The following is a 25,267-nucleotide window of genomic DNA, read 5'->3' on the forward strand; positions in this document are numbered from 1 at the left end:
TTCTCTGGATTCAATATGCTTTTACTTTTCTAACTTTTTGAAATGGATGGTTAGATAGCGATTTTTCATCCAATTTTTCCGTAACATACAATTTTAACTATAAATTTCTCTCAAAGCATGCCTTAAATTTCATTACACAAAGCTTAATATGAAATCTTTTCCTTCATCATTCAGTTAAATTATATTATAATTTTCACAGTGATATATTATTTGACTTATAGTATATTTACAAGTGTAGTGTCCAAGTATGTAAGAATTTTCAAGAAATCACATCATTTTATACCTAAATTCTACTGTAGTCAGAGAACATTATATCATTTCAATGTTTTGAAATTTGTGAAAACAATTTGTGGCAAATTTTGGAAGAGTTTGATATGTAGTCTTCTGTTGTTGGGCACAGTGTTCTACACATATCAAATAGGTCATGTTTATTAATGGTTTTATTCAAAATTATAGCCTTACTGAATTTTATCTCCTTATTCTGTTACCACAAGAGACCTGATAAAACTACCACTATGACTGTGGAGGTGTCTGTATTTTTTCTATTTTTGTCAACTTGTGAATTACATATTTTGAAGCTTGCTGGTTAGGTACACTAACGTTTAGAATCATTAGCTCTTATAGTGACTTGACCTCTTTGTCATTGTGAAACTCTTTCTTGAAGAAATCTCTCCACTGTCTTCTGGCTTCCATTTATTCTGTTGAGATGTGAGCTGTCAGACTTATTTTTGTACCTTAGAAGGTAATGTGTCTTATTTGTCTGTTTTCAACCATTTTCTCTTGATTTTTCATCAATTTGACTATGATGTAATTAGTAACTTTCTTCTGCTTGAGCTTCATGGTACTTCGTGAATCTAAAAAACTCTTAACTTCTTAGACTCCTTAGAAGTCTTTTCTGCCTCTGTAACTTCATTCCATCCCTGTAACTCTACCTTCTTCCACACACATCTCCTGTCTGGAATTTTTCATTTGATAATTTTACAATTTTTTTACTGTTTTATAAATAAGTACATCAAACTTTTCTTTTTCAGTCAATTCTTATTTATGTTTACTAATAAGCTTTACTGATCATTTCATCATTACTGCTTCCTGCATCTCATTACTTTCTCATGCATTTGTATTAATTCTTTTTCAGTATACCCTTAAGTAGTTTGTTTTTCTAGCCTTTGAGTGGTCAAGTTTCTGTCATTTTGTCTCTGAGAAAAACTTCATTTCACTAATTAGATTGTTAATTTGATCTTAGATTGTTTATAAGTTGACAACTGATCATTGATTGGTAGTGAATAATTTGGTTGTAGAATTCTAGATTAAAAAATATTGTCCCTCATCATCTTAAAGTTGTTCGTTTTCTTGTATCCATTATTGCCTATGAGAAATCTGATGCCATTCTGATTCTCACTCCTTTGTAGGGAATCATCTTTTTTCTGATAACTTTTAGAATTTCTCTTTGTCCTTGTTGTTGCATTTTTTTATGATGTCTGCTCAGAACTTTATGAATACTTTTAGACTGAGTACTTCTGTCTTTCCCACATTGCACCGTTCATGGGATCTTAGTTGCCTGACCTGGGATCAAACCTGCACCCCTCGCAGTGGAAGCACAGAGTCTTAACCACTAGATCACCAGGGAAGTCCCCCGGTTCTTTCTCTTTAGCTCCATGTAATACTGGCATTTCTGGTTCTGTTCCCCACAAGCTTAATCTTTGTTTTCCCTCTATTTTTCTCTTTGTGTTGCGTTCCGGGACTTTTCCTCAATTCATTCATTTGTTCAATCAGTAGAGAAGAAAAGCAAGAAGAAGGGAGAGGACTTGCTGAAATAAAATAACCTGAAAGTAAACTTTGTCTGTAACTGCCTTCTCACACTCAGCGGTGCACCTTCTCTCTGTTAACTAGATGCAGCAAGGCTCATATGCAAACACTGTGGATTTGTGTACGTTTTGAGTTTCTGTAATTGTGCTTTCAGAAGGATCTGCTAAAAGATGCTTAGGGATGTTGTTGTTAAAAATGTAAGATTCCTAATTATGTGCCATGTTGTAAGCAAACCCAGATTACATCTCAGTTCCTGTTCTCATACAAATTAAAATCATATGTATCAGGAAGAAAAAATGTTAAACAAACTAAAAACTCTGAAAAAATTGGTACAGATGAACTTATTTGCAAATAAGGAATACATCATAGAGAACAAACTTATAGATACCAAGCAGGGAAGAGGAGGTGGGATGAATTGGAAGACTGGTATTGACATATATACACTACTATGTATAAAATAGATAACTAATAGGAACTTACTGTATAGCACAGGGAACTCTACTCAATGCTCTGTGATAACTTAAATGGGAAAGAAATCCCAAACAGGGAATAAAAGTAAAAGTAAAAGTGAAGTCGCTTCAGTCGTGTCTGACTCTGTGCGACCCCATGGACTGTAGCCTACCAGGCTCCTCCGTCCATGGGATTCTCCAGGCAAGAATACTGGAGTGGGTTGCCATTTCCTTCTCCAGGAGATCTTCCCAACCCAGGGATCAAACCCGGGTCTCCCGCATGGCAGAGAGACGCTTTACCATCTGAGCCACCAGGGAAGCTCTGTATACAAATGGCTGATTCACTTTGCTGTACAGTAGAAAGTAACAGCATTGTAGAGCAACTATATGCCAATAAATTTTTTTTAAAAAGTCCGCCTACATTCATTCACAAGCATGGAATTACCTGGAAAAATGACTCCAAGGAGAATGGTTGAAGATCTTCTGAAATCCCGTTTATGACAAATTTAATTGAAATGCTATCACATCTTAACATTCTGGGAATCTTCATGTACTAGAGTATGTTGTGATAGATGCGTTTATCTACCTAGGTGACTTGTATTCACCTCATGTTGAAAGATGTGGAAGGCGCTGTTTCATTGCATGCAGATATGTTATCACAGTTCTCTCTGTCCAGACCAGGTACACTGTGACCAAGGACAGCGTGGTCCAGTTCTTCTTCTACCAGCCGATCAGCCACCAGTGGAGACAAACCGACTTCTTTCCCTGCACTGTGACATGTGGAGGAGGTGAGGCAGAGGCTTTGTTCCTAAATATTTAGAGCTCAGAGTTAAAAATGACATGTTTGTGTTTTTGAGGCTGACTTTAAAGTTAGTGTGCTAATTAGAGACGTGTAACCACGCAGCATCTTACTCCACGGCCTGGGACGCAGTAGGGTTAATGAGCATGCATCTGCCTTATTCTTGGAAACCGGGGAAAATTGGATTTAGAGAACACCCTTTCCTTTGAGCAAAAAACTGGAAACATGTTTGCATGTCTCTCATGGACTCCCAAAATAAGAGCAAAGAGATAGGGAGGCTTTCAAATTCTATGTCTTTTAAAATTCTAATCCTAAAGAATTCTTTATGATTCTAATTATCCATGAGAAAAACAACAAATATCTCTTAGTTTTCATTTATTTTCTACCTTTCACACACAGTTAAATATGTGTTTTCATTTGGACACCGAAGTTAAAAGAGACACTTTCCATTCTGGGAGGGACATGTACAGTGGGACTCAGCTTAGTTCAGTTGGCTCAGTTCTTGGGAGGAGAATAGGTTTTCTCATATTTGGATGCCCAAGGAAAGCCACAATCAGCCCTGCTGGTCATGATTCCAACCTTCATGGGAATCGCCTGGCTGTGAGTCTGTCACCAAAAATGGCATTGTCTGTGAGGACAGAAGGAACATGTTAGGTTCCTTTTGGAGGTTCTCCCACCATCCTGCCATTTTCTGTACACTGGCAGAATTTCAATACATTTGTTCTTAATGTGGGAAAGCAGTCTGTCTTATTTCTTTCTCTTTTAGTTATCTGTGTACTGTGACAAAATTAAGGAGGAAAATTAATTGTCTCTGTCCCCAAATTATAAACACCTGTATGCTCTTTGTCTCCTTCTAGAAATATGTTTCCATTTAGAACAAAGAAATTTTCCTTCTACTCGAGAAGCTATAATTTCATTCTGTTATTATTTTAGGGAAAATACACACACATAAAGCCCACAAGGAAAGCGTTACCAAAATCTAATTATATTAGTAATCAAATCTACATGATTTATGTAAATGGCATTTCAGAGTTTGGGATAATGAGGAAGACTAGTATGCTGGTCTCCAAGTACTTGGGTGGACTTCCCCGGTCTTGTCTGCAGTCATCTGTGTGGGACACATGAGGTTAGTTCAGGGAAAGTACCCAGACTGGCATTGCCATCTGATGTTGCAGACTTTCTGGCAGATATTGGCACCCAAGTCATATTTTATTGACTCCATTTGGATTTTCGTTCCTGTGGTTTTTGACCTTGCTTTTTATAATGCATACCATTCTGTCCTTCTATACTCAGCTTACATTTAAGCCACAACTTGTAGGAAGCTGTCTAGTGTTTTATAAAATCAGATTGCTCTCAGTCATTGGGCCTTTAAATGTATTTTTGGAACTTTATACCAGTTGACTAAAGCTGAGAACTTAATTTTGGACTTTTTTTTTTATTCTGAAGAGCTCATTCTGGTTTTGAAAAATTACCTTTTTTAAAAACTTAACATGACACTTATATAGTGACAGGAAGCTTGGAATCAGATCTTTCAGGAAATAGAAGCATCATTTTGTGAGTTGTTTTTTGAATTTACAGCCCTCATCCATATAGAATGTTCACTTTCCTCAGAGACTGTACAAACTGGTTGAATAGAATCAGGAATGAGTCTTCATTCCTTCTTCTTTGTAGGCTTATGAGGCAGGGGGAGATGTAGATGGGAGGGCTTTGTTCGTCTGTATAGAAAATGCTATTTCCCCAGTTAGAAAGTTCATCGTTGTCAGAGGTAACCTAGGTACCCCAGGGCAGGAAATGAGTAAAGTGTACTAGCAATGCAATATTATACAGAAGAATGAAACAACAGCTCAGTACAAGGGTACTTCTCAGAAATGTAATGTTGAGTGAGAAAAGTAGAAAACAGAAGATGATTTAAGACACAGTATCATTTATTTAGTCAAAGCAGATACACATGAAACAGTATTACAAAAGACGGATGTATATTTAACACATTAACAGTAAATAGATGTCTCTGGGGGATTGTAATGGAAGAAGGGGAAATATAAGGAAACAAGAGCCTTGCACAGTGCCGTGACAACAGTCAAGAGGTATGACACTGAATGACTAACCTTCTGTACATGAGCTCCAAGAATTTTCAAAGGAGTCTATTATAACTTTCTAATCATAAGTGCTAAAAACAGGGACTTCCCTGGTGATCCAGGGATTAGACTTTGCCTTCCAATGCAGGAGTTGCAGGTTTGATCCCTGGTTGGGGAACTAAGATCCCATATGTCTTGTGGCCAAAAAGAAAAAGAAAAAAACCAAAACATAAAACAGAAACAGTACTGTAGCAAATTCAATAAAGACTTTAAAAATAAAATGGTCTATATAAAACAAAAATCTTAAAAAGTAAGTGCTAAGTACAACACAAATCAGTTATAATGCAAGTAGTCACTCTCAATCTTGGTCACACATTTCAGTCATCTTAGAAGAACCTGAGAGTCTTTTTTAAAAAGTCTTTTTTTTTTTTTTTTTTGCTGCTCAGTTCAGTTCAGTTCAGTTCAATCGCTCAGTCGTGTCTGACTCTTTGTCTGCAACTCCATGGACTGCAGCACGCCAGGCTTCCCTGTCCATCACCAACTCCCGGAGTTTACTCAGGCTCATGTCCATCGAGTCAGTGATGCCATCCAACCATCTCATCCTCTGTCGTCCCCTTCTCCTCCCACCTTCTATCTTTCCCAGCATCAGGGTCTTTTCAAATGAGTCAATTCTTTGCCTCAGGTGGCCAAAATATTGGAGTTTCACCTTCAGCATCAGTCCTTCCAGTGAGTATTCAGGACTTATTTCCTTTAGGATTGACTGTTTGGATCTCCTTTCTGTCTCCTTTCTGACTCTCAAGAGCCTTCTCCAACACCTCAGTTCAAAAGCATCAGTTCTTCGGTGCTCAGCTTTCTTTATAGTCCAACTCTCATATCCATAGATGACTACTAGAAAAACGATAGCTTTGACAGACAGACCTTTGTTGGCAAAGTAATGTCTTTGCTTTTTAATATGCTGTCTAGGTTTGTCATAACTTTTCTACTGCTGCTGTACCATATCACCCAGCCTTTGTTTAAAGATTTACATTTTTAACAAAGCTTTGACACTGATGATCTTATTCGCTCCCCACAGTAACTGTAAACCTAAAGGAGTTTGGGAAACTGGAAGCAGCACTCAGTCCACTTGCCAGCTCTCCATAAGTGCTTTTGCTAAAGCGCCTTATACCCTCTTCCGATTAAGCAGTGGGTGTCTGCTGCTTCTACCTTCTAGGTAGCCTGGGAATAAAGGAACGGCTGTATTTCTTCAGTTGCAATGTGACCGTGGGAACAGATAGGACCCACTCCTCCCACTTTGACCTGTGGGAATGCTGCTTTCTTGACTGTAATGCTTCTGATTTCATTGGACCAGGAGGGGACCTGGGTGCTGGTCTGTGTTAAAGGCTCCAACATGGTTCTGTTTGTTATACAACCAGGGTTGAGAGCCACTGAGTTGAGTTTCTTAAAGAAGAAAGAAAAAAATGTGTGGCAAGCAATAACATTGCCGAGGAAATCCCAAATGGATGCAATACTCAGACACTCCTGTTCTGCCGCTTTAGGATATCAGCTCAATTCTGCTGAATGTGTGGATATCCGCTTGAAGAGGGTGGTTCCTGACCATTATTGCCATTACTACCCTGAAAATGTGAAACCAAAACCCAAACTGAAGGAATGCAGCATGGATCCTTGCCCATCAAGGTCTGAAGCACTGCCCTTTGGTACATGTATGCAATGGAATATTACTCTGCTATTAAAAGTAATGCAATTGAGTCTGTTCTAATGAGGTGTGTGAACCTGGAGCCTGTTATACAGACTGAAGTAAGTCAGAAGGAGAAAGACAGATATCATATATTAACACATATATATGAAATCTAGAAAGATGGTACTAATGAACCTATTTGCAGGGCAACAATGGAGACACAGACATAGAGAACAGACTTGTATTCACAATGAGGAAAGGAGAGGGTGGGATGAGTTGAGAGAGTGACATGAAAACATACATTACCATATGTGAAACAGACAGCTGGTGGGCATTTGCTGTATGACACAGGGAGCCTGTATGACACAGGCTGATTCATGTTGATGGATGGCAGAAACCATCACAATTTTGTAAAAGCAATTATTCTCCAATTAAAAATTTAAAAAAGAAATCAACAGCAGCTGTGACTGATATATCCTTATCAAGCAAAACAGTTCCATTGCATGACCTTGAACGAACCCTGGTGGCAGGTACCTGCGAACCCATTTATAACCGTAGTCAGGAGGCATTAGGCTCATCTGCTCACTCATCTGGTTCGCGCTTGTGGACTCTGTGTCCATGTACTGTGACCTTTCACTTTTTGTCATGTCACCATTTTAGCTTTTTAAACTGGGTTGCTGATGACCACATTTCGACTTTTGAAGTATTCACCTTAAACTCAGTATAAATAATGCATAGTGCAGGAAGTGCAGACTGCCAGAGCAGAAAAGCTATGCATAAACCATCCTGCTGCATAATTTAGTACCTGGTGACTTGGATTGCCTGGGGAAGTTTCCTGGCTTTGCTACAGGATCCTAAAATAACAGCACACTATCAAGTCCCAGAACCCCCCAGCTCTCTGCCAGCTGGCTGAGGCAGTGTGCGAGTGGAAAGGGAAGCGTTCTCAGTGGATTTCATTTCCTATCACGAAGCTGTGCATTTCCTGTAATCCCAGGTGTACACAATAACGAATAGAGGCCTTTTCAAAAGACAGATTCTGTTAAAGTGGTTTTCTAAAGATCCTGCTAATAAGACAGTGTGTTAATATCATGAATATATTTTATCACAATAATTAAAGAGGATAAAAGGGAATAAATAGATTTATCTAAATTAGAGATGATGAACATATACTACTTTAGTGAGTATATACTACTAGCTTCATTTTCTTCATTTTCATATAGAATTGGGTAAGTTGTATATCAGAGATGTTCCTAAAAATTAAGGAGATGGTAGCAGAAATGTGCAAGTGGAAAGGGAATTTGGGGGAAAATGCTTCAGAACAGTTGGCATATTAAGTGTCAGTATAATTTGAAAGAGCTCTGTCTTTTGTCATATGACATCTGTACTAGTCAAATGAGTGAATGTATTGAGTAGTAATTATATTCTCACGATTTCATTTCTAGCGATGGATTTAAAGAGATCATGCCCTATGACCACTTCCAGCCTCTCCCTCGGTGAGTTACGTGTTTCCTTTTCCTTTCTGTAATATGCTCTAAGCAGTTTGCAAGGAGCTTTAGTATCTGTGAAAGGTGAAAGTGAAGTCACTCAGTCGTGTCCAACTCTGTGACCCCATGGACTGTAACCTACCAGGCTCCTCAGTCCATGGGATTTTCCAGGCAAGAATACTGGAGTGCATTGCTATTTTCTTCTCCAGGGGATCTTCCTGACCCAGGGATGAAACCTGGGTCTCCCACACTGCAAGCAGACTCTTTACTGTCTGTGCCACCAGGGAAGTCCATAGTATCTGTAGCAGTAGTCTTAAATGTATGAGACTAGACCCTTTACAGAGAGCTAAGGGAACAAAGACTTTAATTACATAATAAGATTTTTCTAAGAATTAGATGGAATAGGCTGCCTCAAAGGTGATATTATCTGTCACTGGAGATGTCAAGCATGCATTTATACCTAGGTATTATAGAGGGGAACTTCCCTGATGGCTCAGTCAGTAAAGAATCTGCCTGCAATGCGGGAGACCTGTGTTTGATCCCTGGGTTGGGAAGATCCCCTGGAGGAGGGCATGGCAACCCACTCCAGTATTCTTGCCTGGAGAATCCCCATGGACAGAGGAGCCTGACAGGCTACAGTCCATGGGGTCGCAAGGAGTCAGACACGACTGAATGACTAAGCACAGCATGTTACAGAGGGAGCTAACACATTGCAGTTGATTAGATATTTGCATTCCCTTTTATACCTAGACATGTTAGGATGATTCTTTCTGACTCTGAGTTTGTATGATTCCCTGGAAATACTGTCCATTGGTGTTTTATACTTAAGAGTCAGATTGAAGATGCTTTCACACAATGGCCCTGTTGTTATAATACACTGGGGCAGGTGTGTTACTCCTATCTGACAATAACCTTCAGGACCAAGGAGTTAAGACAACACAGAAGTAGTTAAGATTAAAGTCTTATGGCTGTACTTGTTGCAATCAACTTTGCAAACTTGAAGCAAGGAACAAATGAATAATGTGTTTCACTTCTTTGCTTTTGAGCTGGGAACATAACCCTTGGACTGCATGTTCAGTGTCCTGTGGAGGTGGGATTCAGAGACGGACCTTTGTGTGTGTGGAGGAGTCCATGCACGGAGAGATACTTCAGGTGGAAGAATGGAAGTGCATGTATGCACCCAAACCCAAGGTGATGCAAACCTGCAATCTGTTCGACTGTCCCAAGTGGATTGCCATGGAGTGGTCTCAGGTAAGATTTGAGAACATGCCACTTTTAATTCAGTCTCAGACTTTAATGATTATTTGCTCTGTGCCCAATACTGTACTGGGCAACATGGCGGATGCAGAAGTTGTATGTGAACATGGTTCCTACTCCTGAAGAGCTGAGAAGACAGTTGAAGGAGGATGTGAGGGAGAATGCTGGAGGCAGAGCAGGTAAGAATGATTGAGAACCATGGTACATCTGAAAGGATCAGGCATTGAAACAGAGTTATTTGGAAAGTCTTTGTTGCCCTTGTAGTGCTTAACCCATGTTTCAGATTCACAGACTTTAACCATGCAGGAGCCTAGAGAAGGCATCACTGTGGGGTATGGCTAAGCCAGGATGGTGGAGAAAAGCAGAAATAACACAGAATGACTGGAGGTTGAAAAGGCCCTAATTCATCTGGATTAAAGAGAGAACTCATGTTATTAAAAATTGGAAGATTAAGACAAAGATGCTAAAACTGACACTGAAAATGTGTTCTTTTTAAAAATATTTATTTATTTTATTTGGCTATACCAGATCTTACTTGAGACATGTGGGATCTTCGATCTTTCCTGGGGCATATGGGCTCTTTTTAGTTGTGTCATGAGGAATCTTTAGTTGTGGCATATGGGATCTTGTTCCCTGACCAGGGATTGAAACTAGGTCTCCTGCATTGGGAGGGCTGAGTTCTAGCCACTGGACCACCAAGGGAGTCCCTAGAAGTGTATTCTTGATCTGGTGGTTACTATGAAGCTTCACTGTTTTTGTTGACGAGAGTAAATGTGTTATATTTTAAGTAAATGAGGTGAGGTAGACTGATGCTGGGAAAGCCCAGAGGCAGGTAGCCTATTTGGAAGCCATTGAGATATCGTTGTTCAGTCACTAAGACGTGTCTGACTCTTTGGGGCCCTGTGCCCTGCAGCATCCCAGGCTCCCCTGTCCTTCACTATCTCCCGCTGTTTACTCAGACTCAAGTCCATTGAGTTGGTGATGCTATCTAACCATCTCATCCTCTGTCATCCCCTTCTCCTCTTGCCTTCAGTCTTTCCCAGCATCAGGGTCTTTTCTAATGAATCAATTCTTTTACTCAGGTGGCCAAGAGCTTCAGCTTCAACATAAGTCCTTCCAATGAATATTCAGGGTTGGTTTCCTTTAGGATTGACTTGGCTTGATGTCCTTGCTGTCCAGGGGACTCTCAAGAGTCTTCTCTAGCACCACTGTTCGAAAGCATCAGTTCTTTCGTGCTCAGCCTAACTCTCACATTCATACATGACTGCTAGCTTTGACTAGATGGACCTTTGTCAGCAAGTAATGTTTCTGCTTTCTAATACAATGTCTAGGTTTGTTAAAGCTTTCCTTCCAATGAGCAAGCATCTTTTAATTTCATGGCTGCAGTCACCATCCTCGGTGATTTTGGAGCCCAAGAAAATAAAATTTCTTACTACTCCCACTTTTCCCCCTTCTGTTTGCCACGAAGTGATGGGACTGGATGCCTTAATCTTAGTTTTTTGAATGTTGAGTTTCAAACCAACTTCTTCACTCTCCTTTTTCATTCTCGTCAAGAGACTTTTTTTTAGTTCCTCCTCACTTTATGTCATTAGGGTGGTATCATCTGTGTGTCTGAGGTTGTTGATAATTCTCCTGGCAATCTTGATTCCAGCTTGTGATTCTTCCAGCTGCAGCATTTGAAATGATGTACTCTGCATAGAAGTTAAGGAAGCAGGGTGACAATATACAGCCTTGACGTACTCCTTTCCCAATTTTGAACAAGTCCATTGTTCCATATCCGGTTCTAACTGTTGCTTTTTGACCTACATACAGGTTTCTTAGGAGGCAGGTAAGATGGTCTGGTATTCCCATTTCTTTAAGAATTTCTTGAAGATGGGTCTATGCTACAAAAGGCCTCCATATCCTCTGAAACTCTTCTCTGACATTTTAAGAAACATCTGTGGACTTAGGAAAGAATCTTCAAGCTTTATGAAGCAGTGGTAAAGTCATTATTTTGACAGCAGGAGGCTCTGGGATGGAATTCCACTTGGCCTCTTAGGAACTACCTGTCTTTGAGGAAGATCCTTAGTTGATTGGCTCATCTGTTAAATAGGAATGAAGCTGTTGACCTGCCAGTATATAAGAACCCTTAGTGAGATCACATCTGCAGAGCACTGTCTGTTCTGTAGCATGTGCCCAGGGCTTCTTGACTTCTCCCAGGGATAGATCCAGGATTGGTGGGGCCTGAAGTTTATACAATATGGAGGTGGCTGTTTAAAATTTTTATTTTGTTCAAGTATAGTTGATTTACAATGTTATGTTAATTTCTGCTGCACAGCAAAATGATCAAGTTATACATATATATACATTCTTTTTCATATTCTTTTCCAGTATGATTTATCACAGGATATTGAATATAGTTTCCTGTGCTATACAGTAGGACCTTGTTGTTTATCCATCCTATATACAACAGTTTACATCTGCTAATCTCAAACTTCCAGTCCATCCCTCCCCTACCCAGGAGGTAACTTTTTAAGAAAAAAGAATACAAAACACATATATTGAGTATCTAAATAAATGTTTATTTAGAATAATGAAATTGTAAGAAATTACAAGTATTTTAAAGCTGACAACCCTAATGTGACTCTGGACTTGAGTGAAGAATAATGTATCAGTACTGGTTTATCAGTTGTAACAAAGGTACCACACTAATGCAAGATATTAATATTGGGGGATACTGTGTGTAAGGGAGAGGGGGTATATGAGAACTCTTATACTAACTGGTCAGTTTTTCTTTTTTTAAATTATTTTATTTTATTTTTATTGCACCGTAATTGCTGCTCAATTTTTCTGTAAACCTTAAGTATTCCTAAAAACTAGTCTTGATTTAAAAAAAAACATGCATACATACATATATACTTTCCAATATAATGTACATAAACTGCAGAGATATCCTGGATATTCATGACTTGAGAAAATTCCATTCATAGGCAAAAATAACTTCTAAATCATAAACAAATTATTCAAGAAAAGAAATGCTGACAACACAAAATTCACAAAATTTAGAGAAAATAACATAATGTTTTCATTCATTTTAACTGCCTTATTACACCTATAGTATTTTTTCCTACATTTTTGGCTGAATACTCTTAGAGGGCCTTTTCATATGATATTTTTGCAAGATCAGTTTCTATACACGGAATAGAAATATAATCCTGTAGCATGGTTGAGAAAAATCTGATATCTTTTTAATTAACAGTTTCAAAAGGTTTCTTTTGTCTTCACAGATTGTTTTGGATGATGTTGTGTGAATTTTTAATCAAGTTTGAGAAAAACCTATATTAAGCTTCTTTCATATTTGTATAGAAAGATTTTAGGGCATTTCATTATTTCTTGTGCTGTGACCTCACCTGAAATACTTTTCAAAGTGAGAATTAGAAGTAATCTTGCAAGGGAGGGGCCCTGAAGCATAAGAGTCATGGGAAATTAGCCTCCACCCTCTTTCTTATGTAATGTTTATCTGATGATCTTTTGTGTTTAATGTTCGCGTGGAATCTCACTGACTTCTCTTTTCATCTCTGAAGTGCACAGTGACTTGTGGCCGAGGGTTACGTTACCGAGTTGTGTTGTGCATCAACCACCGTGGACAGCACGTTGGCGGCTGTAACCCACAACTCAAGCTGCACATCAAAGAAGAATGTATCATTCCCATCCCCTGTTATAAACCAAAAGGTACATTTGTGGTGCATTTTAAAGTGAAATCAGGTGGTGCTTTCCAGCTCTCTCAGTAATACTGCAGCATTTGCATTTAAACATACTAACTTTCTTACAAAAACTGCTCACTGACAGATTGACCTGTCCACCTAGATAAAGCAGTTAAACCTATGTCATTAATTGTTCTTGAAGAGAAACGTAGATCTTGTTGATTCAGTGCAGTAAGGCCCCTACAAATGAACGAGTTCCATTCTGAGAGCTGGTTCATAAATCCAGTTTGTTTGTAAGTCCAACAAAGTTAGCCTAGGTACCCAACTAACACAATTAGTTGTATAGTAGTGTACTATAATAGGTTTATCATGCTTTTCACACAAATAATACATTAAAAAAATAAAGGAAACACTTAATCTTACAGTTAGTACCTTAAGAAGTACAGTAGTGCAGAACATGGGCTGGCATCGATTGAACAGGCAAGAAGAGTTACTGACTGGAGGAGGGAGAGCGGGTGGGAGGTGGTAGAGCTGAAGGATTGTTGGCAATAGGATACGGAAGACAGGCTGTAGTGTCACTCATGCCTGACGTTTATGGCACAGGTTCTGGTTCCTTGCTAAACCAGTGCACATTCACATCTTTGGAAGTTCACATCTTGAAGGGTCATATGTAGGAGACTTACTGCATAGGTACAGTGGCTCCTGTCTGTGTAGGCTTATATTAACATTTCTTTGTGGACATAACACATGGATCACAGCCTTGTCTAACTCAATGAAACTATGAGCCATGCCGTATAGGGCCACCTAAGATGGACGGGTCATGGTGGAGAGTTCTGACAAAGCATGGTCCACTGGAGAAGGGAATGGCAAACCACTTCAGTATTCTTGCCTTAAGAACCCCATGAACAGTGTGAAAAGGCAAAAAGATAGGACACTGAAAGATGAACTCCCCAGGTCAGTAGGTGTCCAATATGCTACTGAAGATCAGATGAGAAATAACTCCAGAAACAAGTGGACATAAAATTACGTGATGCAGTGTCTGCTTTGAAGAAAAAGGAGGAGGAGAATGAAGAGAGAGAGGAACAGGGAAATTCCCACCTGCCTTCCTCCAGAGTGGAAGGAACAGTGTCCTCTTGATCGTACGTCCTATTGTCTACCATGAACAAAGAAAACTTTCTAGACTGAAAGTCTACATTTATAGACTAAATCTCAGTATAGATTTATAGATGCACTCGGAAATTTTTGTGTGGTTTCATTTGTTCCACATGAATTAGCAGACACGGGTAGCATCCATGGGTGAGCAAACCTTGGCACCACCTCTTGGGTATGTATGTGTTCCCCTCTAGACAGGATTATTTCCATACACGCATTTTAGTAAGGTATTACCAATCCTTGTGACAAGTATTTCCTTTTGGAAATGGAAAAAGAATTACTCCCAAGTGTCAGTGCCAAGGAATCATCTTTATTAGCCCGTTAGAGAGGATGGTAAGATTCTTCTTCATGATTTCTGGGTGCATTCTTCATACAAATAGCCTCATAAGCAACTAATTCTTCAACAGACATTTCTTTCATGATGTCTGTCTTCTGGAAAAATCACTGGTTTCCATGCAAGGTACAAATACTGATTATATAACTTCTTCAGGGAAGTCTTTTCTCCTTCTTTTCTGCAGTCAGCGGTACTTTTATAGTCACTTTCTTAGCGTCTGTGATTTATCCAAAGCAGTCCAAAATTATTTCCTTTCTCACTTCATAATTAGATGGTTTCTTCACATCTTAGGAAGCTTCAAAGGACAGAGAAGGGCACCAGCTTGCTCCTGCAGTCCATTGTAATTGGCAGTCATCTCTCTTAACAACTACAACATTTTAAAGTTTGAGTAAACCATAGTACAGACTTTCCTCCTTGCAGTTTTCTAAGCCTTCTATGTTATTTGCTTGTCTCTATTAATTTCTTCACTCAGTGTGCAAAAAATGTGTGGCAAAAGAAAGCAAACTGATCTGGTTGAAATCAGAGCTTTAATATGCAAACAACAGAGATTGGTACTGATTTATAAAAGGTGTTTTTATGCTAACTTGGAGAATATATTCAACTGTGTCATGGGATTGTTTGGTTGCATTCTGATAATGTGTTAATTAAAAAAATACATGACAGAAATTTTTGGTTCCATCCAGAAGCCACTTCATGTACTGTTCATTTGAAAAAAAATTGATGAAATCTCCAGTAAATAACAATCACATGTCCAACTCTAGAATGATTAACAATAATTAAGCTTGCTGTTTATGTTCCTTTTTCCTTAGAAAAAAGTCCAGTGGAAGCTAAATTACCTTGGCTGAAACAAGCTCAAGAACTGGAAGAGACCAGAATAGCAACAGAAGAACCAACGTGAGTCCAGGGCCTTTTATGGGAGTATTCAGGGCCTAGCCAGTTAACATGATATATGTCATTTTTGTACTCATTGGAGTACAATGATATGTTTCAAATCCAAATGACCTGGATTTGCAGACTCTAGAGAGCCTGAACTGGCTAGAATTCTCCTCTATTGCACAATTCAGCAGTCTTACTTTGGCAGCATCTACGAGAAGCACAGAAAAAAACAGTGCCTTTTAACTCAAAGCAGACTCAGTAGTCTGCTACAGTTATCAGATTGGGGGTAATATCTAGAACTAGATTAACGTGTATGATTTGACCAAAGACCATCACAGTGTTAACCAAATAAACCGATCATTCCATGGATAAGACATGGCCTATGTTTATCAAACCAGTTAAGCTGAAATGTAACATGATGGCCTGAGTGATTATCAGGAGAACTCCCAGAGCTGCTGTGGTATGGGGCATGGAAGAACATGGCACCAGGAGTCTTGGAGCCTAGAACCACCACTTGTAACCATGTGACCTTAGACAAGTCTTTCATTTTTCTGTGTCTCATTTTCCTTACTTATAAAATGAGAAGGCCAGGCTTAATCTCTAGAGAGATCAAAAACCCAATAACTTCTGTCCACATGGGATTTGGCAAGTTTGGGCTGTCATGGTATCCATGGAGATATAGTATCAAGAGGATGTCAAGAACCATTCTGGAGGTGAAGGTATGGGGACCTAAAGAGAGCAAGGAATCAAAGATGTTGAATCTCGCCCAGGAATCTAGAAGCAAAACAGCATCAGTGATAGACTTGAGGAATTGGACAGGACAGCTGATTCCACATCAGATATGTGAAGCCTGCAGTGCTGACAGGCTGTCACAGGGAGAACAATTCACAGGGGGTCAGAGGAAAGCGGATCTCAGAGGCTGGGTGGCCAGTCTCTCTCTTCAACACCTTCAGCAAGGGCACAGTTCACTGCATTGAGAGCTCTTTCTTGGATTGAACAACCTGAGTTATTTGCAGTATTTTTTTCCTTTTGAGCCAAAATATAACCTCCTTCCAATTTCTACTTTCTGAAACAGAAAAAAACACATCTATGCCTCATCCCACGTGACAAGTTTTCAAAATTTGCAGAAAACTGAATCCCTAGAGCACTATCTTTCCCAGGTTCATCATTCTTAGCCTTTTCAGTGGTTTTTGTGTATTGTTTTTAGATCCCTTACCAGCCCCGTTGCTCCTCTCAGAACAGGCTCTCATCCGTCAATGTCCCTTTTCACTGTGGTGCAACCCAGCAGTGAGCCCCATGGGCACATGGATTCCTTTTTTTAAGAAGGCATCTTGCTTCCAGTGACCAAGGGGGGCCAAGAGAACTGGCACATCACTCTTATGACATGTGCAGAACATCTGGATGTGAACCCAGAGGACATTGTGAACACCGTGAGGTGAATGACCCCAGAGTAACTGACTGAAGAGAGGAGTGTTTGGCTCATGATGGAAGTGTGGAAGTTTAGAGGAAAAAGTCGAGTCAAAAGTTGATCTTGGGAACTGCCCTAGTGGTCCAGTGACTAAGACTCCAAGCTCCCCATGCAGGAGGCCCAGGTTTGATTCCTGGTCGGGGAACTAGATCCCACATACCACAACTGAGAGTTTGCATGCTGACACTAAAAAGATCCTACATGCCACAAATAAGATTGAAGACGAAGATTGAAGATGCCCCATGCTGCAACAAAGAGCCAGTGCAGCCAAATCAATAAATATTTTTTAAACAGTGGATCATGAAAGAGTAGGAGTCATCAACGGAGGAAGGAATAGATCCAAGGAAGGTTCACTGTTAGAAAGAGCAAAGGAGCAAAGCCTTAAAGGAGAGGTGCAGCAGGTAGTATTCAGACTTCTCAAGAAACCAAGGAACAGCTTCGGAGACTAAGGAAAAGCTGTTTTGTTTGACAGTGTCTTCCTCAGTTAATTTTAGAGCAGTAGCGTTCAAAGTGTAGAGAAGTAAAACGCTGCAGATCTTTAAGGAATGAATTCTGAATTACAAGGAAATGGGACAATGGGTATTTGACTACTCAAGAAGGAAGACTGGTAGTCAAGTTGATGAAAAGGAAGGATTATAGATATGTATTTGATTTGTGTTGTTGTTTTTCACTTGAAGTTAGGGCAACCTTAAACATATTAAAAAGTTCATAAGGATTTTAGACAGTTACCATCTCTAGACTTCTCAGTTGTACAAGGAGGGTGTTAGGCTAAATGCTACTGGAAGCTTCTCCCAGCTCTGATCTCCTGTGGTTCTGTAAGGTATGGAATCTAGAGAAGAAAAGGAACTTGGACGCCTGCAAGGGAGTCTGTAGCTGTCACACAAGGATGGTCAGGGAGTTCTCAGTCTTGAAGGATACATCCTGCCAGAGTCTCTTCTCAGAACACAGTTAGATGTTATCTAGTATTTGTTCTCTATGTCTGTGTCTGTATTTGTGCTTTGTAAATAAGATCACCTATACCATTTTCTAGCTTCCACATGTATGTGTTAATAGGTGATATTTATTTTTATCTTTCTGACTTCACTCTTTATGACATTCTCTAGGTCCACATTCCCCATGCTGCTATAGATGATCCAATATTGTTCCTTTTTATGGCTGAGTAATATTCCATGGGGCTTCCTTGGTGGCTCAGATGGTAAAGAATCCACTTACAATGCAAGAGACCTGGGTTCAATCTCTGGGTTGGGAAGATACCCTGGAAAAAGCAGTGGCAACCCACTCCATTTTTCTTATCCTCATGGACAGAGGAGCCTACTGGGCTACAGTCTATGGGTTCAACAAGAGTCGGACATGACTGAGCGACTAAACACAGCACGGCAATATTCCATGTGTGGCTCATTCATTTTGCTATTCAGTAGACACTAACACAACATTGTAGAGCAGCTATACTCCAGTAAAAGTTAATTTAAAAAAACACAATTAGATCACCATTGCTAATCCTTCTGCGTGTTCTCTCTTGGTTAAAGGCTTTGCTGTCAGTTCCCTAGACTGGAAGCTTGCAGTCATTCTTGCCTCTTCCTCATGTTTCCCCTGTCTATAATTAACTAGAGTTGTGAAGTCATATCTACTAAAATCTCCATTGCAGCTCACCTTCTCTCCATCCCTACTACCACCTTTGTTCAGGTCTTAAAGTCACTTACCAGGACACCTACAACAGCCTTCTAATTTGCTCCCCACTTGGTGATCTCAGCTGGTAAAGAATCTGACTGCAATGTGGGAGACCTGGGTTCGATTCCTGGGTTGGGAAAATCCCCTGGAGACGGGAACGGCTACCCACTCCAGTATTCTTGCCTGGAGAATTCCTTGCCTGTATAGTCCATGGGGTCGCAAAGAGTCAGACATGACTGAACGACTTTCACTTTCACTTTTGATCTCCTCAGATCCACCCAGTCTGGCTAAGGCAGAAATCTAATCTTTTCTACAATGTCATCATATCCCAATGTTTCCCCATTTCCCAAAGACTTATGCTCATTCACCAGCCAACAAGTCATAGTGGGGTAGGTATCACCCTTCCTGAGTACCAGCCTCATCTCTGACCACACCCCCCAGCCCCCAACGTACACTGGAATGGGGCGCTCCAGCACTCACTGCTGTTGGCTGTTCCTTGCGAGCTGCCACTCGCCTCCTTCACTTTAACCATGTTCTCCTTTCTGTTGGGAATGGCACCCACCTGGATTTTGAAAAAGCTTTTTTTGGTTGTCATAGAAAATATCAAGCCTGTAATAGAAAATATCAAGCCTGTATGAAAGACGAGAAAACAGTATGACAACCCCACCCATGAGTCTGTCTCTCAGCTGCAACAGTTATCAACTCAAGGCCATTCTTGTTTCATGTGTACCACTGCCTCCACCCGCAGTGGGGCATTTTTGAAGCACACCCAGACAGCATGTCATTTCATTCATAAATACTTAAGTGTGTATCTTTAAAAGAGAAAGATCTGTTTTTGATCATCAGAATACTACTGTAAAAAATTTTTTTTGGCCATGCCACATGGCATGTGGGATCTTAGTTCTCTGACCAGGGATGGAACCTGTGCCCCCTGTATTGGAAGCTCGGAATCTTAACCACTGGACCACCAGGGAAGTCACCACAATACCACTTTTTAAAGTGTGGTCCTCAGATTGCTTCTTTTAGAAGCACCCGTGATGCTATTTAAAATGCAGATTTCTGGACCTCACCAAGTCAGGCATTCAGGGAGCATATTTTTTTTCTTTTGGCTCTGCCAGTTCTTTTTAAAATTTGGTAAAATAGACATAACATAAAATGGAGCATCTTAACCCTTTTTAAGTGTTCAGTTCACTGGTATTAAGTACACTGACACTATTGTGCAACTCTCACCACCATCCATCTCCAGGAGTTTTCATCATCCCCACCACAAATTCTGTACCCAGGAATCACTGACTCCCCATCCTCTGTCCCTTTCCCTGCAGCCTGTGGTCATCTCTGTTCTACTTCCAGCTCTATGGATTTGTCAGCAGCATGTTTTAGCAAACACCCTGGGTGACTGGCGAGGGGGGCGGTGCATCCAAATTTGGGGATTATCGGATCAGATAATCTCTAGGGTCCCTCTTGGTGGTGGTAGTTTTAGTTCCTCAGTCATATCTGACTATTTGTGGCCCTGTGGACCATTGCCTGCCAGGCTCCTCTGTCAATGGGATTTCCCAGGCAAGAATACTGAGTGGGTAGCCATTCCCTTCTCCAGGGGATCTTCCCGACCCAGGGATTGAACTCACGTCTCCTGCACTGGCAGGCAGGTTCTTTACTGACTGAGCCACCAGGGAAGCCATGCTCCTTCTTAAGTTTTACCTAACTGGAAAAGGGCCATATCGTGTCAGCTGCAGCAGAGTCCAGCCCCATGTTCATCCTCAAGCCTGCGTGTGCTGTCAGCCCCACCTGACTTTGGTGGTGGCTCTCCCTGTTCACATTCACTGAGCAAAGCTGATCCGCTCTCTCCTCCTGTAGGACACCTTCCTCCCCAGCACCTGTTCCTGGGCCTGAACGGCTGCCTCTCCCCACCATCCTTCTCCCTCTCTCTGTGGTCGCTCTGCAATTTTCCTTTATAATTCACATTGCCTGGCAGTTTCTGCCCCGTTCCCGCTGTCTAGTGTGAAGTTTATGGTTTCCTCCCACCACTCTGACTCTAGTCATTCCCTTGATTTCCAAACAAAACCACAACATATCTCAGCTTCCAGTTCATCCTTTTATTCCCCCTGTCCTTGTGGTTTGGGGATGCTTGCCTGTTGACAGTGAGTGAGAAGATGAACATAGCTGTATTTTGGATCCCTGAAGAATGCCTGCCAAAGCCGCCTGGAGAAGACAAATATTTCTGCTTCTGTGGTTTACCATGGCTCGAGCTCTGACTTTACATAGAGAACGGATGTTCAAAAGGCTTTTCTTTTTAATTAGGAAAATAAAAATTACATCTTATAAAGTAAAGCCAGGGGAACTGCAGTTTTAACCGTGTTAGCTTTCAGCTGTGGAATGTGTTGACAGTTGATGGTTCATCATTGCTTTAAAAGTTCTTCCCCGGAGCCTTCCTAGTTTCTACGGGATTCACAGAGCTTCCTTAGTCACACTGCCCTCCCTCCCATTTAGCATGTATGAGAACCAAGGAAAAGAGACAAATTCAGAACACTTTGTGTAGTTTCCCCTGCCATTTTAGCCTCTCCATTTGTATTTGCTCAACTTGAATCAGGTTATATTTTAGACATTCTGTTTTTCTCACAACAGTACTAACAACTAATATTGAGGATTTTGTGCCAGACTGTGTCCTCAGTGTTGTACGTGGATTAATTCTGATCCAATTCTCACAATGACCCCATGCTGCTGCTGCTGCTAAGTCGCTTCAGTCGTGTCTGACTCTGTGTGACCCCATAGACGGCAGCCCACCAGGCTCCGCTGTCCCTGGAATTCTCCAGGCAAGAACACTGGAGTGGGTTGCCATTGCCTTCTCCAATGCATGAAAGTGAATGAGGAGGCATGATTATTTGCCTCATTTTAGGGATGAAGAAACAAACGTTTAGATTAAGGAATTATCTCCCAACATTTCAGATCTACTAAGTGGCGGATGGTGATGCGCTGGCCTGTGATTCGAGGAAGAGCTCCAATTTTGTGTTAGGAGACCTGAATTCAAGGCTCTCCCATCCTTGGGTTGGTCTCATAGGGCAGACAGAGAAGTTAGTAATTAGATTGCTGTGTTGTAAGGCTTAAAGCTCAGGGTTGGCTTCCTGGGAGAGCTGGTACATGAAGTGATGCCCTAAGATGTACATGGGTATTAGAACAGCACGTCAGGCACTGAGGTTGTATGTAGGCCAGCTGGTCCATGGGGGCCACCACACCTGGACACTGAGGTACTGAGTGAGGAGAGGGGGCTGGAGGCTAAGGAGATGGTAATGACAGCCGGGAAAGTGGGCAAGTCTTGGAGGCCTTCCATGGCTCATAAAGAATTTGGACTTCATCTGGAGGCAGTGAGAGTCATTTAGGGATTTTTAACAAATGATGTAATCATGATTACATTTTTAGAAAGATCTTTCTGGCTGTCTGCCATTTGTATCTAATTATTCACTATGATAAATAAAACTAGCAAATCTCAAATTCCACCTCTCTACATCTCTAATTGTCTCCTTAGGACACATTTGCTGGGGTGGAATTTGGAGACCAGAAGATGGACACATTGAAGGCATTTAATTCCTACCATCAAATTTCCTCTTTAAAATTTAAACAAAAGATACTGTAGTGTTCAGGAGGTGCTGAATCTTATTTCTGTTTTTCTCCCATGGTAATTTTAAAAATTAAATTCTCATTAAATAGGAGTGTATCTTTGTGCATTTTTTTTTCTGGGAGATTATATAGATGGCATAAATCTTTCAGACCCTCTGCATTTAAGAGTCCCTTTTTTACACCCTCAAACGAGCAGACATATGAACTCTTGTTTAATAACTATCTTCTTTGTGCCTAAACTGTCCTTTATACTTGTGTTGTGAACCTTTTTTTTTTTTTTTTTTTTAACTTAGACATAAGATTTTTCTCCATATACTTAAAATTAGAGGATTTTTTAAGAATCAGTCCAGGTATTATTTTCTTTTCAAATTTTGGTAAACAGTGAGAATTTTGGGGACATGGATTGAAATCTTTCTTGGGTGCATGAAAGTTTTCTTCTGTTGTATTTGTGCCTCTTTTCTATTGTTTTTCTTATTTATTCTAAAGGTTCATCAACTCTCTGTATTGAATCTCTTCTCTGTTTTTAACATGGGATACTTACCTCACCACCTTTTTGTGTTTTTTTCCTCTATGTTTTGGATGCACATCTGCCCTTCAAACAACCATTTGCTGTCCTTACCATGAATGTATTTCCTACTGTTCATTTGGATTTTCTCCTGTCATACAGCAAACTTTGCATTATTTTTGTATTTTTTCAGTCTTTTCTCAACCAAGCCAGAGATTTTTTCCCAGCCATGTTTTGAGTGTTCTGTTTATTTTTTTCCTGCCTTGATCTTTGTTGCTGTGTGCTCTCTTTCTCTAGTTGCTGCGAGCAGGGGCTTTCTAGTTGTAGTGTGCAGCCTTCTCATTGTGGTGGAAGCATGGGCTTTAGGGTGCAGGCCCCAGTAGTTGTGGCACACGGGCTTAGTTGCTCTATAGCATGTGGGATCTTCCCAAACCAGAAATCGAACCCTAGTCCCCTACATTGGCACATGGATTCTTAACCACTGGACCACCAGGGAAGTTCATGTTTTGACTTTCTTAATCTCTTCATTTATCTTTTATTTGGTAGACGTTTCCTTGAATTTTATTGTCATTAAATTTTAAGGAGATGCTATAGCATTTCCTTCTGTTTCTGATAATATTTTTTCCCAAAATATGCTTTCCTTTCACAGATATATGTTATGTTCTTCTTCTTGAATAGCAAAAAATTATTTTAACAAATGAATATTGGTGTTTGTTTATTCATTTTTGAAATCAGAAAAATAAATGCCCCAAAATAGTATTGTCAGATTTTCCTGGGATCCTTTCATTGTCATCTTGGATGATCTTAAATTGCATATCTCACCTATGATACTGCTGAGGCAGGGTAAAATAATGCCAGTAGCTACTACATTATCTTTGATACATTATCCTCAGTTTCCTCATCTGTACAATGGGAATAATAATAATACTTCCTGATGGGGTTGTTGCTATGAGTAAATGATGAAATATATGCGAAGTACATGGAACAGTGTCTCACACAAATAACAATGTAATGAATGTTAGTTATTGTCATTTTTGTTGTAATTATTGAACTTTTCACTCTGACATCTCATTTAATCCCAACCTAACCCCATTAGGCTGGTACTGTTACTGTTGCTATATGACAGGAAATTATTGCCTTTGTATTTGAATAACAGTTTGACTGGACATAATATTCTTGGGACCCCAACTCTCTCTCTCAAAACTTTTGTTCATCTTTTTCTGGTTTTGAATGTTGCTGAGTCTGAAGTCCACCTGACTTTTTATTCTTATAAGGGACTTTATTTTTGTACCTAGATGCTTATGCATTTATTTTTTTCATCCTCAAAGTCTTAATTTTTAAGTATATTCATTTACATAAACTTAGTGCTTTAAGACAGCACAAATGTATTATCTCATAGTTTGGTGGGTCAGAAACCCAATAGATTTAGCTGATTTCTATAGGTCCCACTAGGCTAAAATCATGGCGTCTGTCAGCCTGATCTCTTCTCTGGAGGCCCAGAGTGGAATCCACTTCCAGGCTCATTCAGGCAGTTGGCAGAGTGCAGATCCATGCAGTTGCAGAGCTGAAATCTCCATTTCCTTGCTGGCTCTTGGCCGGGAGCTGTTCCCACTTCTGGAGGCCTCCTGCATTCCTTGGCTCCTGGCCCCTTCCATCCTGGAGCCACCACAGCGGGCTGAGTGCCTCTCATGCTCTCACTCTCTCTTGCCTCTTGTTATGCTGCATCTCTCTAACTCCAGCCAGAGAATTCTTTCTGTTTTTAAGGATTTGTGTGATTAGGCCCACTGGGATAATTGCCCTATCTTGAGGTCCATAACCTTAATCACATCTGCAGAATCCCTTTTTGCCATATAACAGCATATTCATATATTCTAGGGATTAGGGTGTGGGTATCTTTAGGGAGGGCATTCTGCTGAAAGCTCTAGGTTTTTACGTTAATCATTTTGTATCACTTTTTCCTGGAAGACAGTGTAACCTTTCCAGGCTGTATTTAAGGCATATTTTTCACATATTTTATTTATGAACTTTTTTTTTTCTGTTTCATGTGTTGAAACCTCTACTTGAAGAATCCAACTATCTTCAGTATTGGATTCTCTCTCATTTTATCTCTAAAAACTGCATTAAAAATCAATTTTAGAGAGATATAATTTACATACAAAATCTGTGTCTGTCTAAAGTGATGAGTTTTAACAGATGGACACAAAACACAGAACCCCAGCCCCATTCTTGATACAGAACATCTCCATCATCCAAAAGCTTCCTTTGCAGCCCAGCCCTCCATTCACCCTTCTAATTGCTTTAAAACTTTTCTTTCTCTCTCTCAACACTGCATTCACTTCCAAGTCTTGCTTCTATGTTATTAATTTGACCTTCAACCATGTTTCTTCTATTTTTTTCTCTTGATTCTGAATTGTTAGTTTCTAA

At 40.1% G+C, this 25,267-nt stretch overlaps 1 protein-coding gene across 4 annotated transcripts in view; it reads left to right on the plus strand.

Annotated features, from left to right (window-relative positions):
• The window catches only part of ADAMTSL3 (ADAMTS like 3), a 349,114-nt gene that overhangs the window by 199,364 nt on the left and 124,483 nt on the right, over positions 1–25,267 (plus strand). For all 4 annotated transcript variants that reach the window (XM_081546775.1, XM_081546777.1, XM_081546776.1 and 1 more), the window contains 6 exons: positions 2,932–3,043; positions 6,665–6,803; positions 8,247–8,297; positions 9,335–9,539; positions 13,109–13,256; positions 15,524–15,608. In XM_081546775.1, the coding sequence (XP_081402901.1) occupies positions 2,932–3,043; positions 6,665–6,803; positions 8,247–8,297; positions 9,335–9,539; positions 13,109–13,256; positions 15,524–15,608 (740 nt within the window). The remainder of the gene's footprint in view (positions 1–2,931; positions 3,044–6,664; positions 6,804–8,246; positions 8,298–9,334; positions 9,540–13,108; positions 13,257–15,523; positions 15,609–25,267) is intronic.

The sequence above is a fragment of the Giraffa tippelskirchi genome, chromosome 12, assembly GCF_054371585.1.
Source record: "Giraffa tippelskirchi isolate mGirTip1 chromosome 12, T2T-mGirTip1v1.2.pri, whole genome shotgun sequence".
Taxonomy (NCBI): Eukaryota; Metazoa; Chordata; class Mammalia; order Artiodactyla; family Giraffidae; genus Giraffa; species Giraffa tippelskirchi.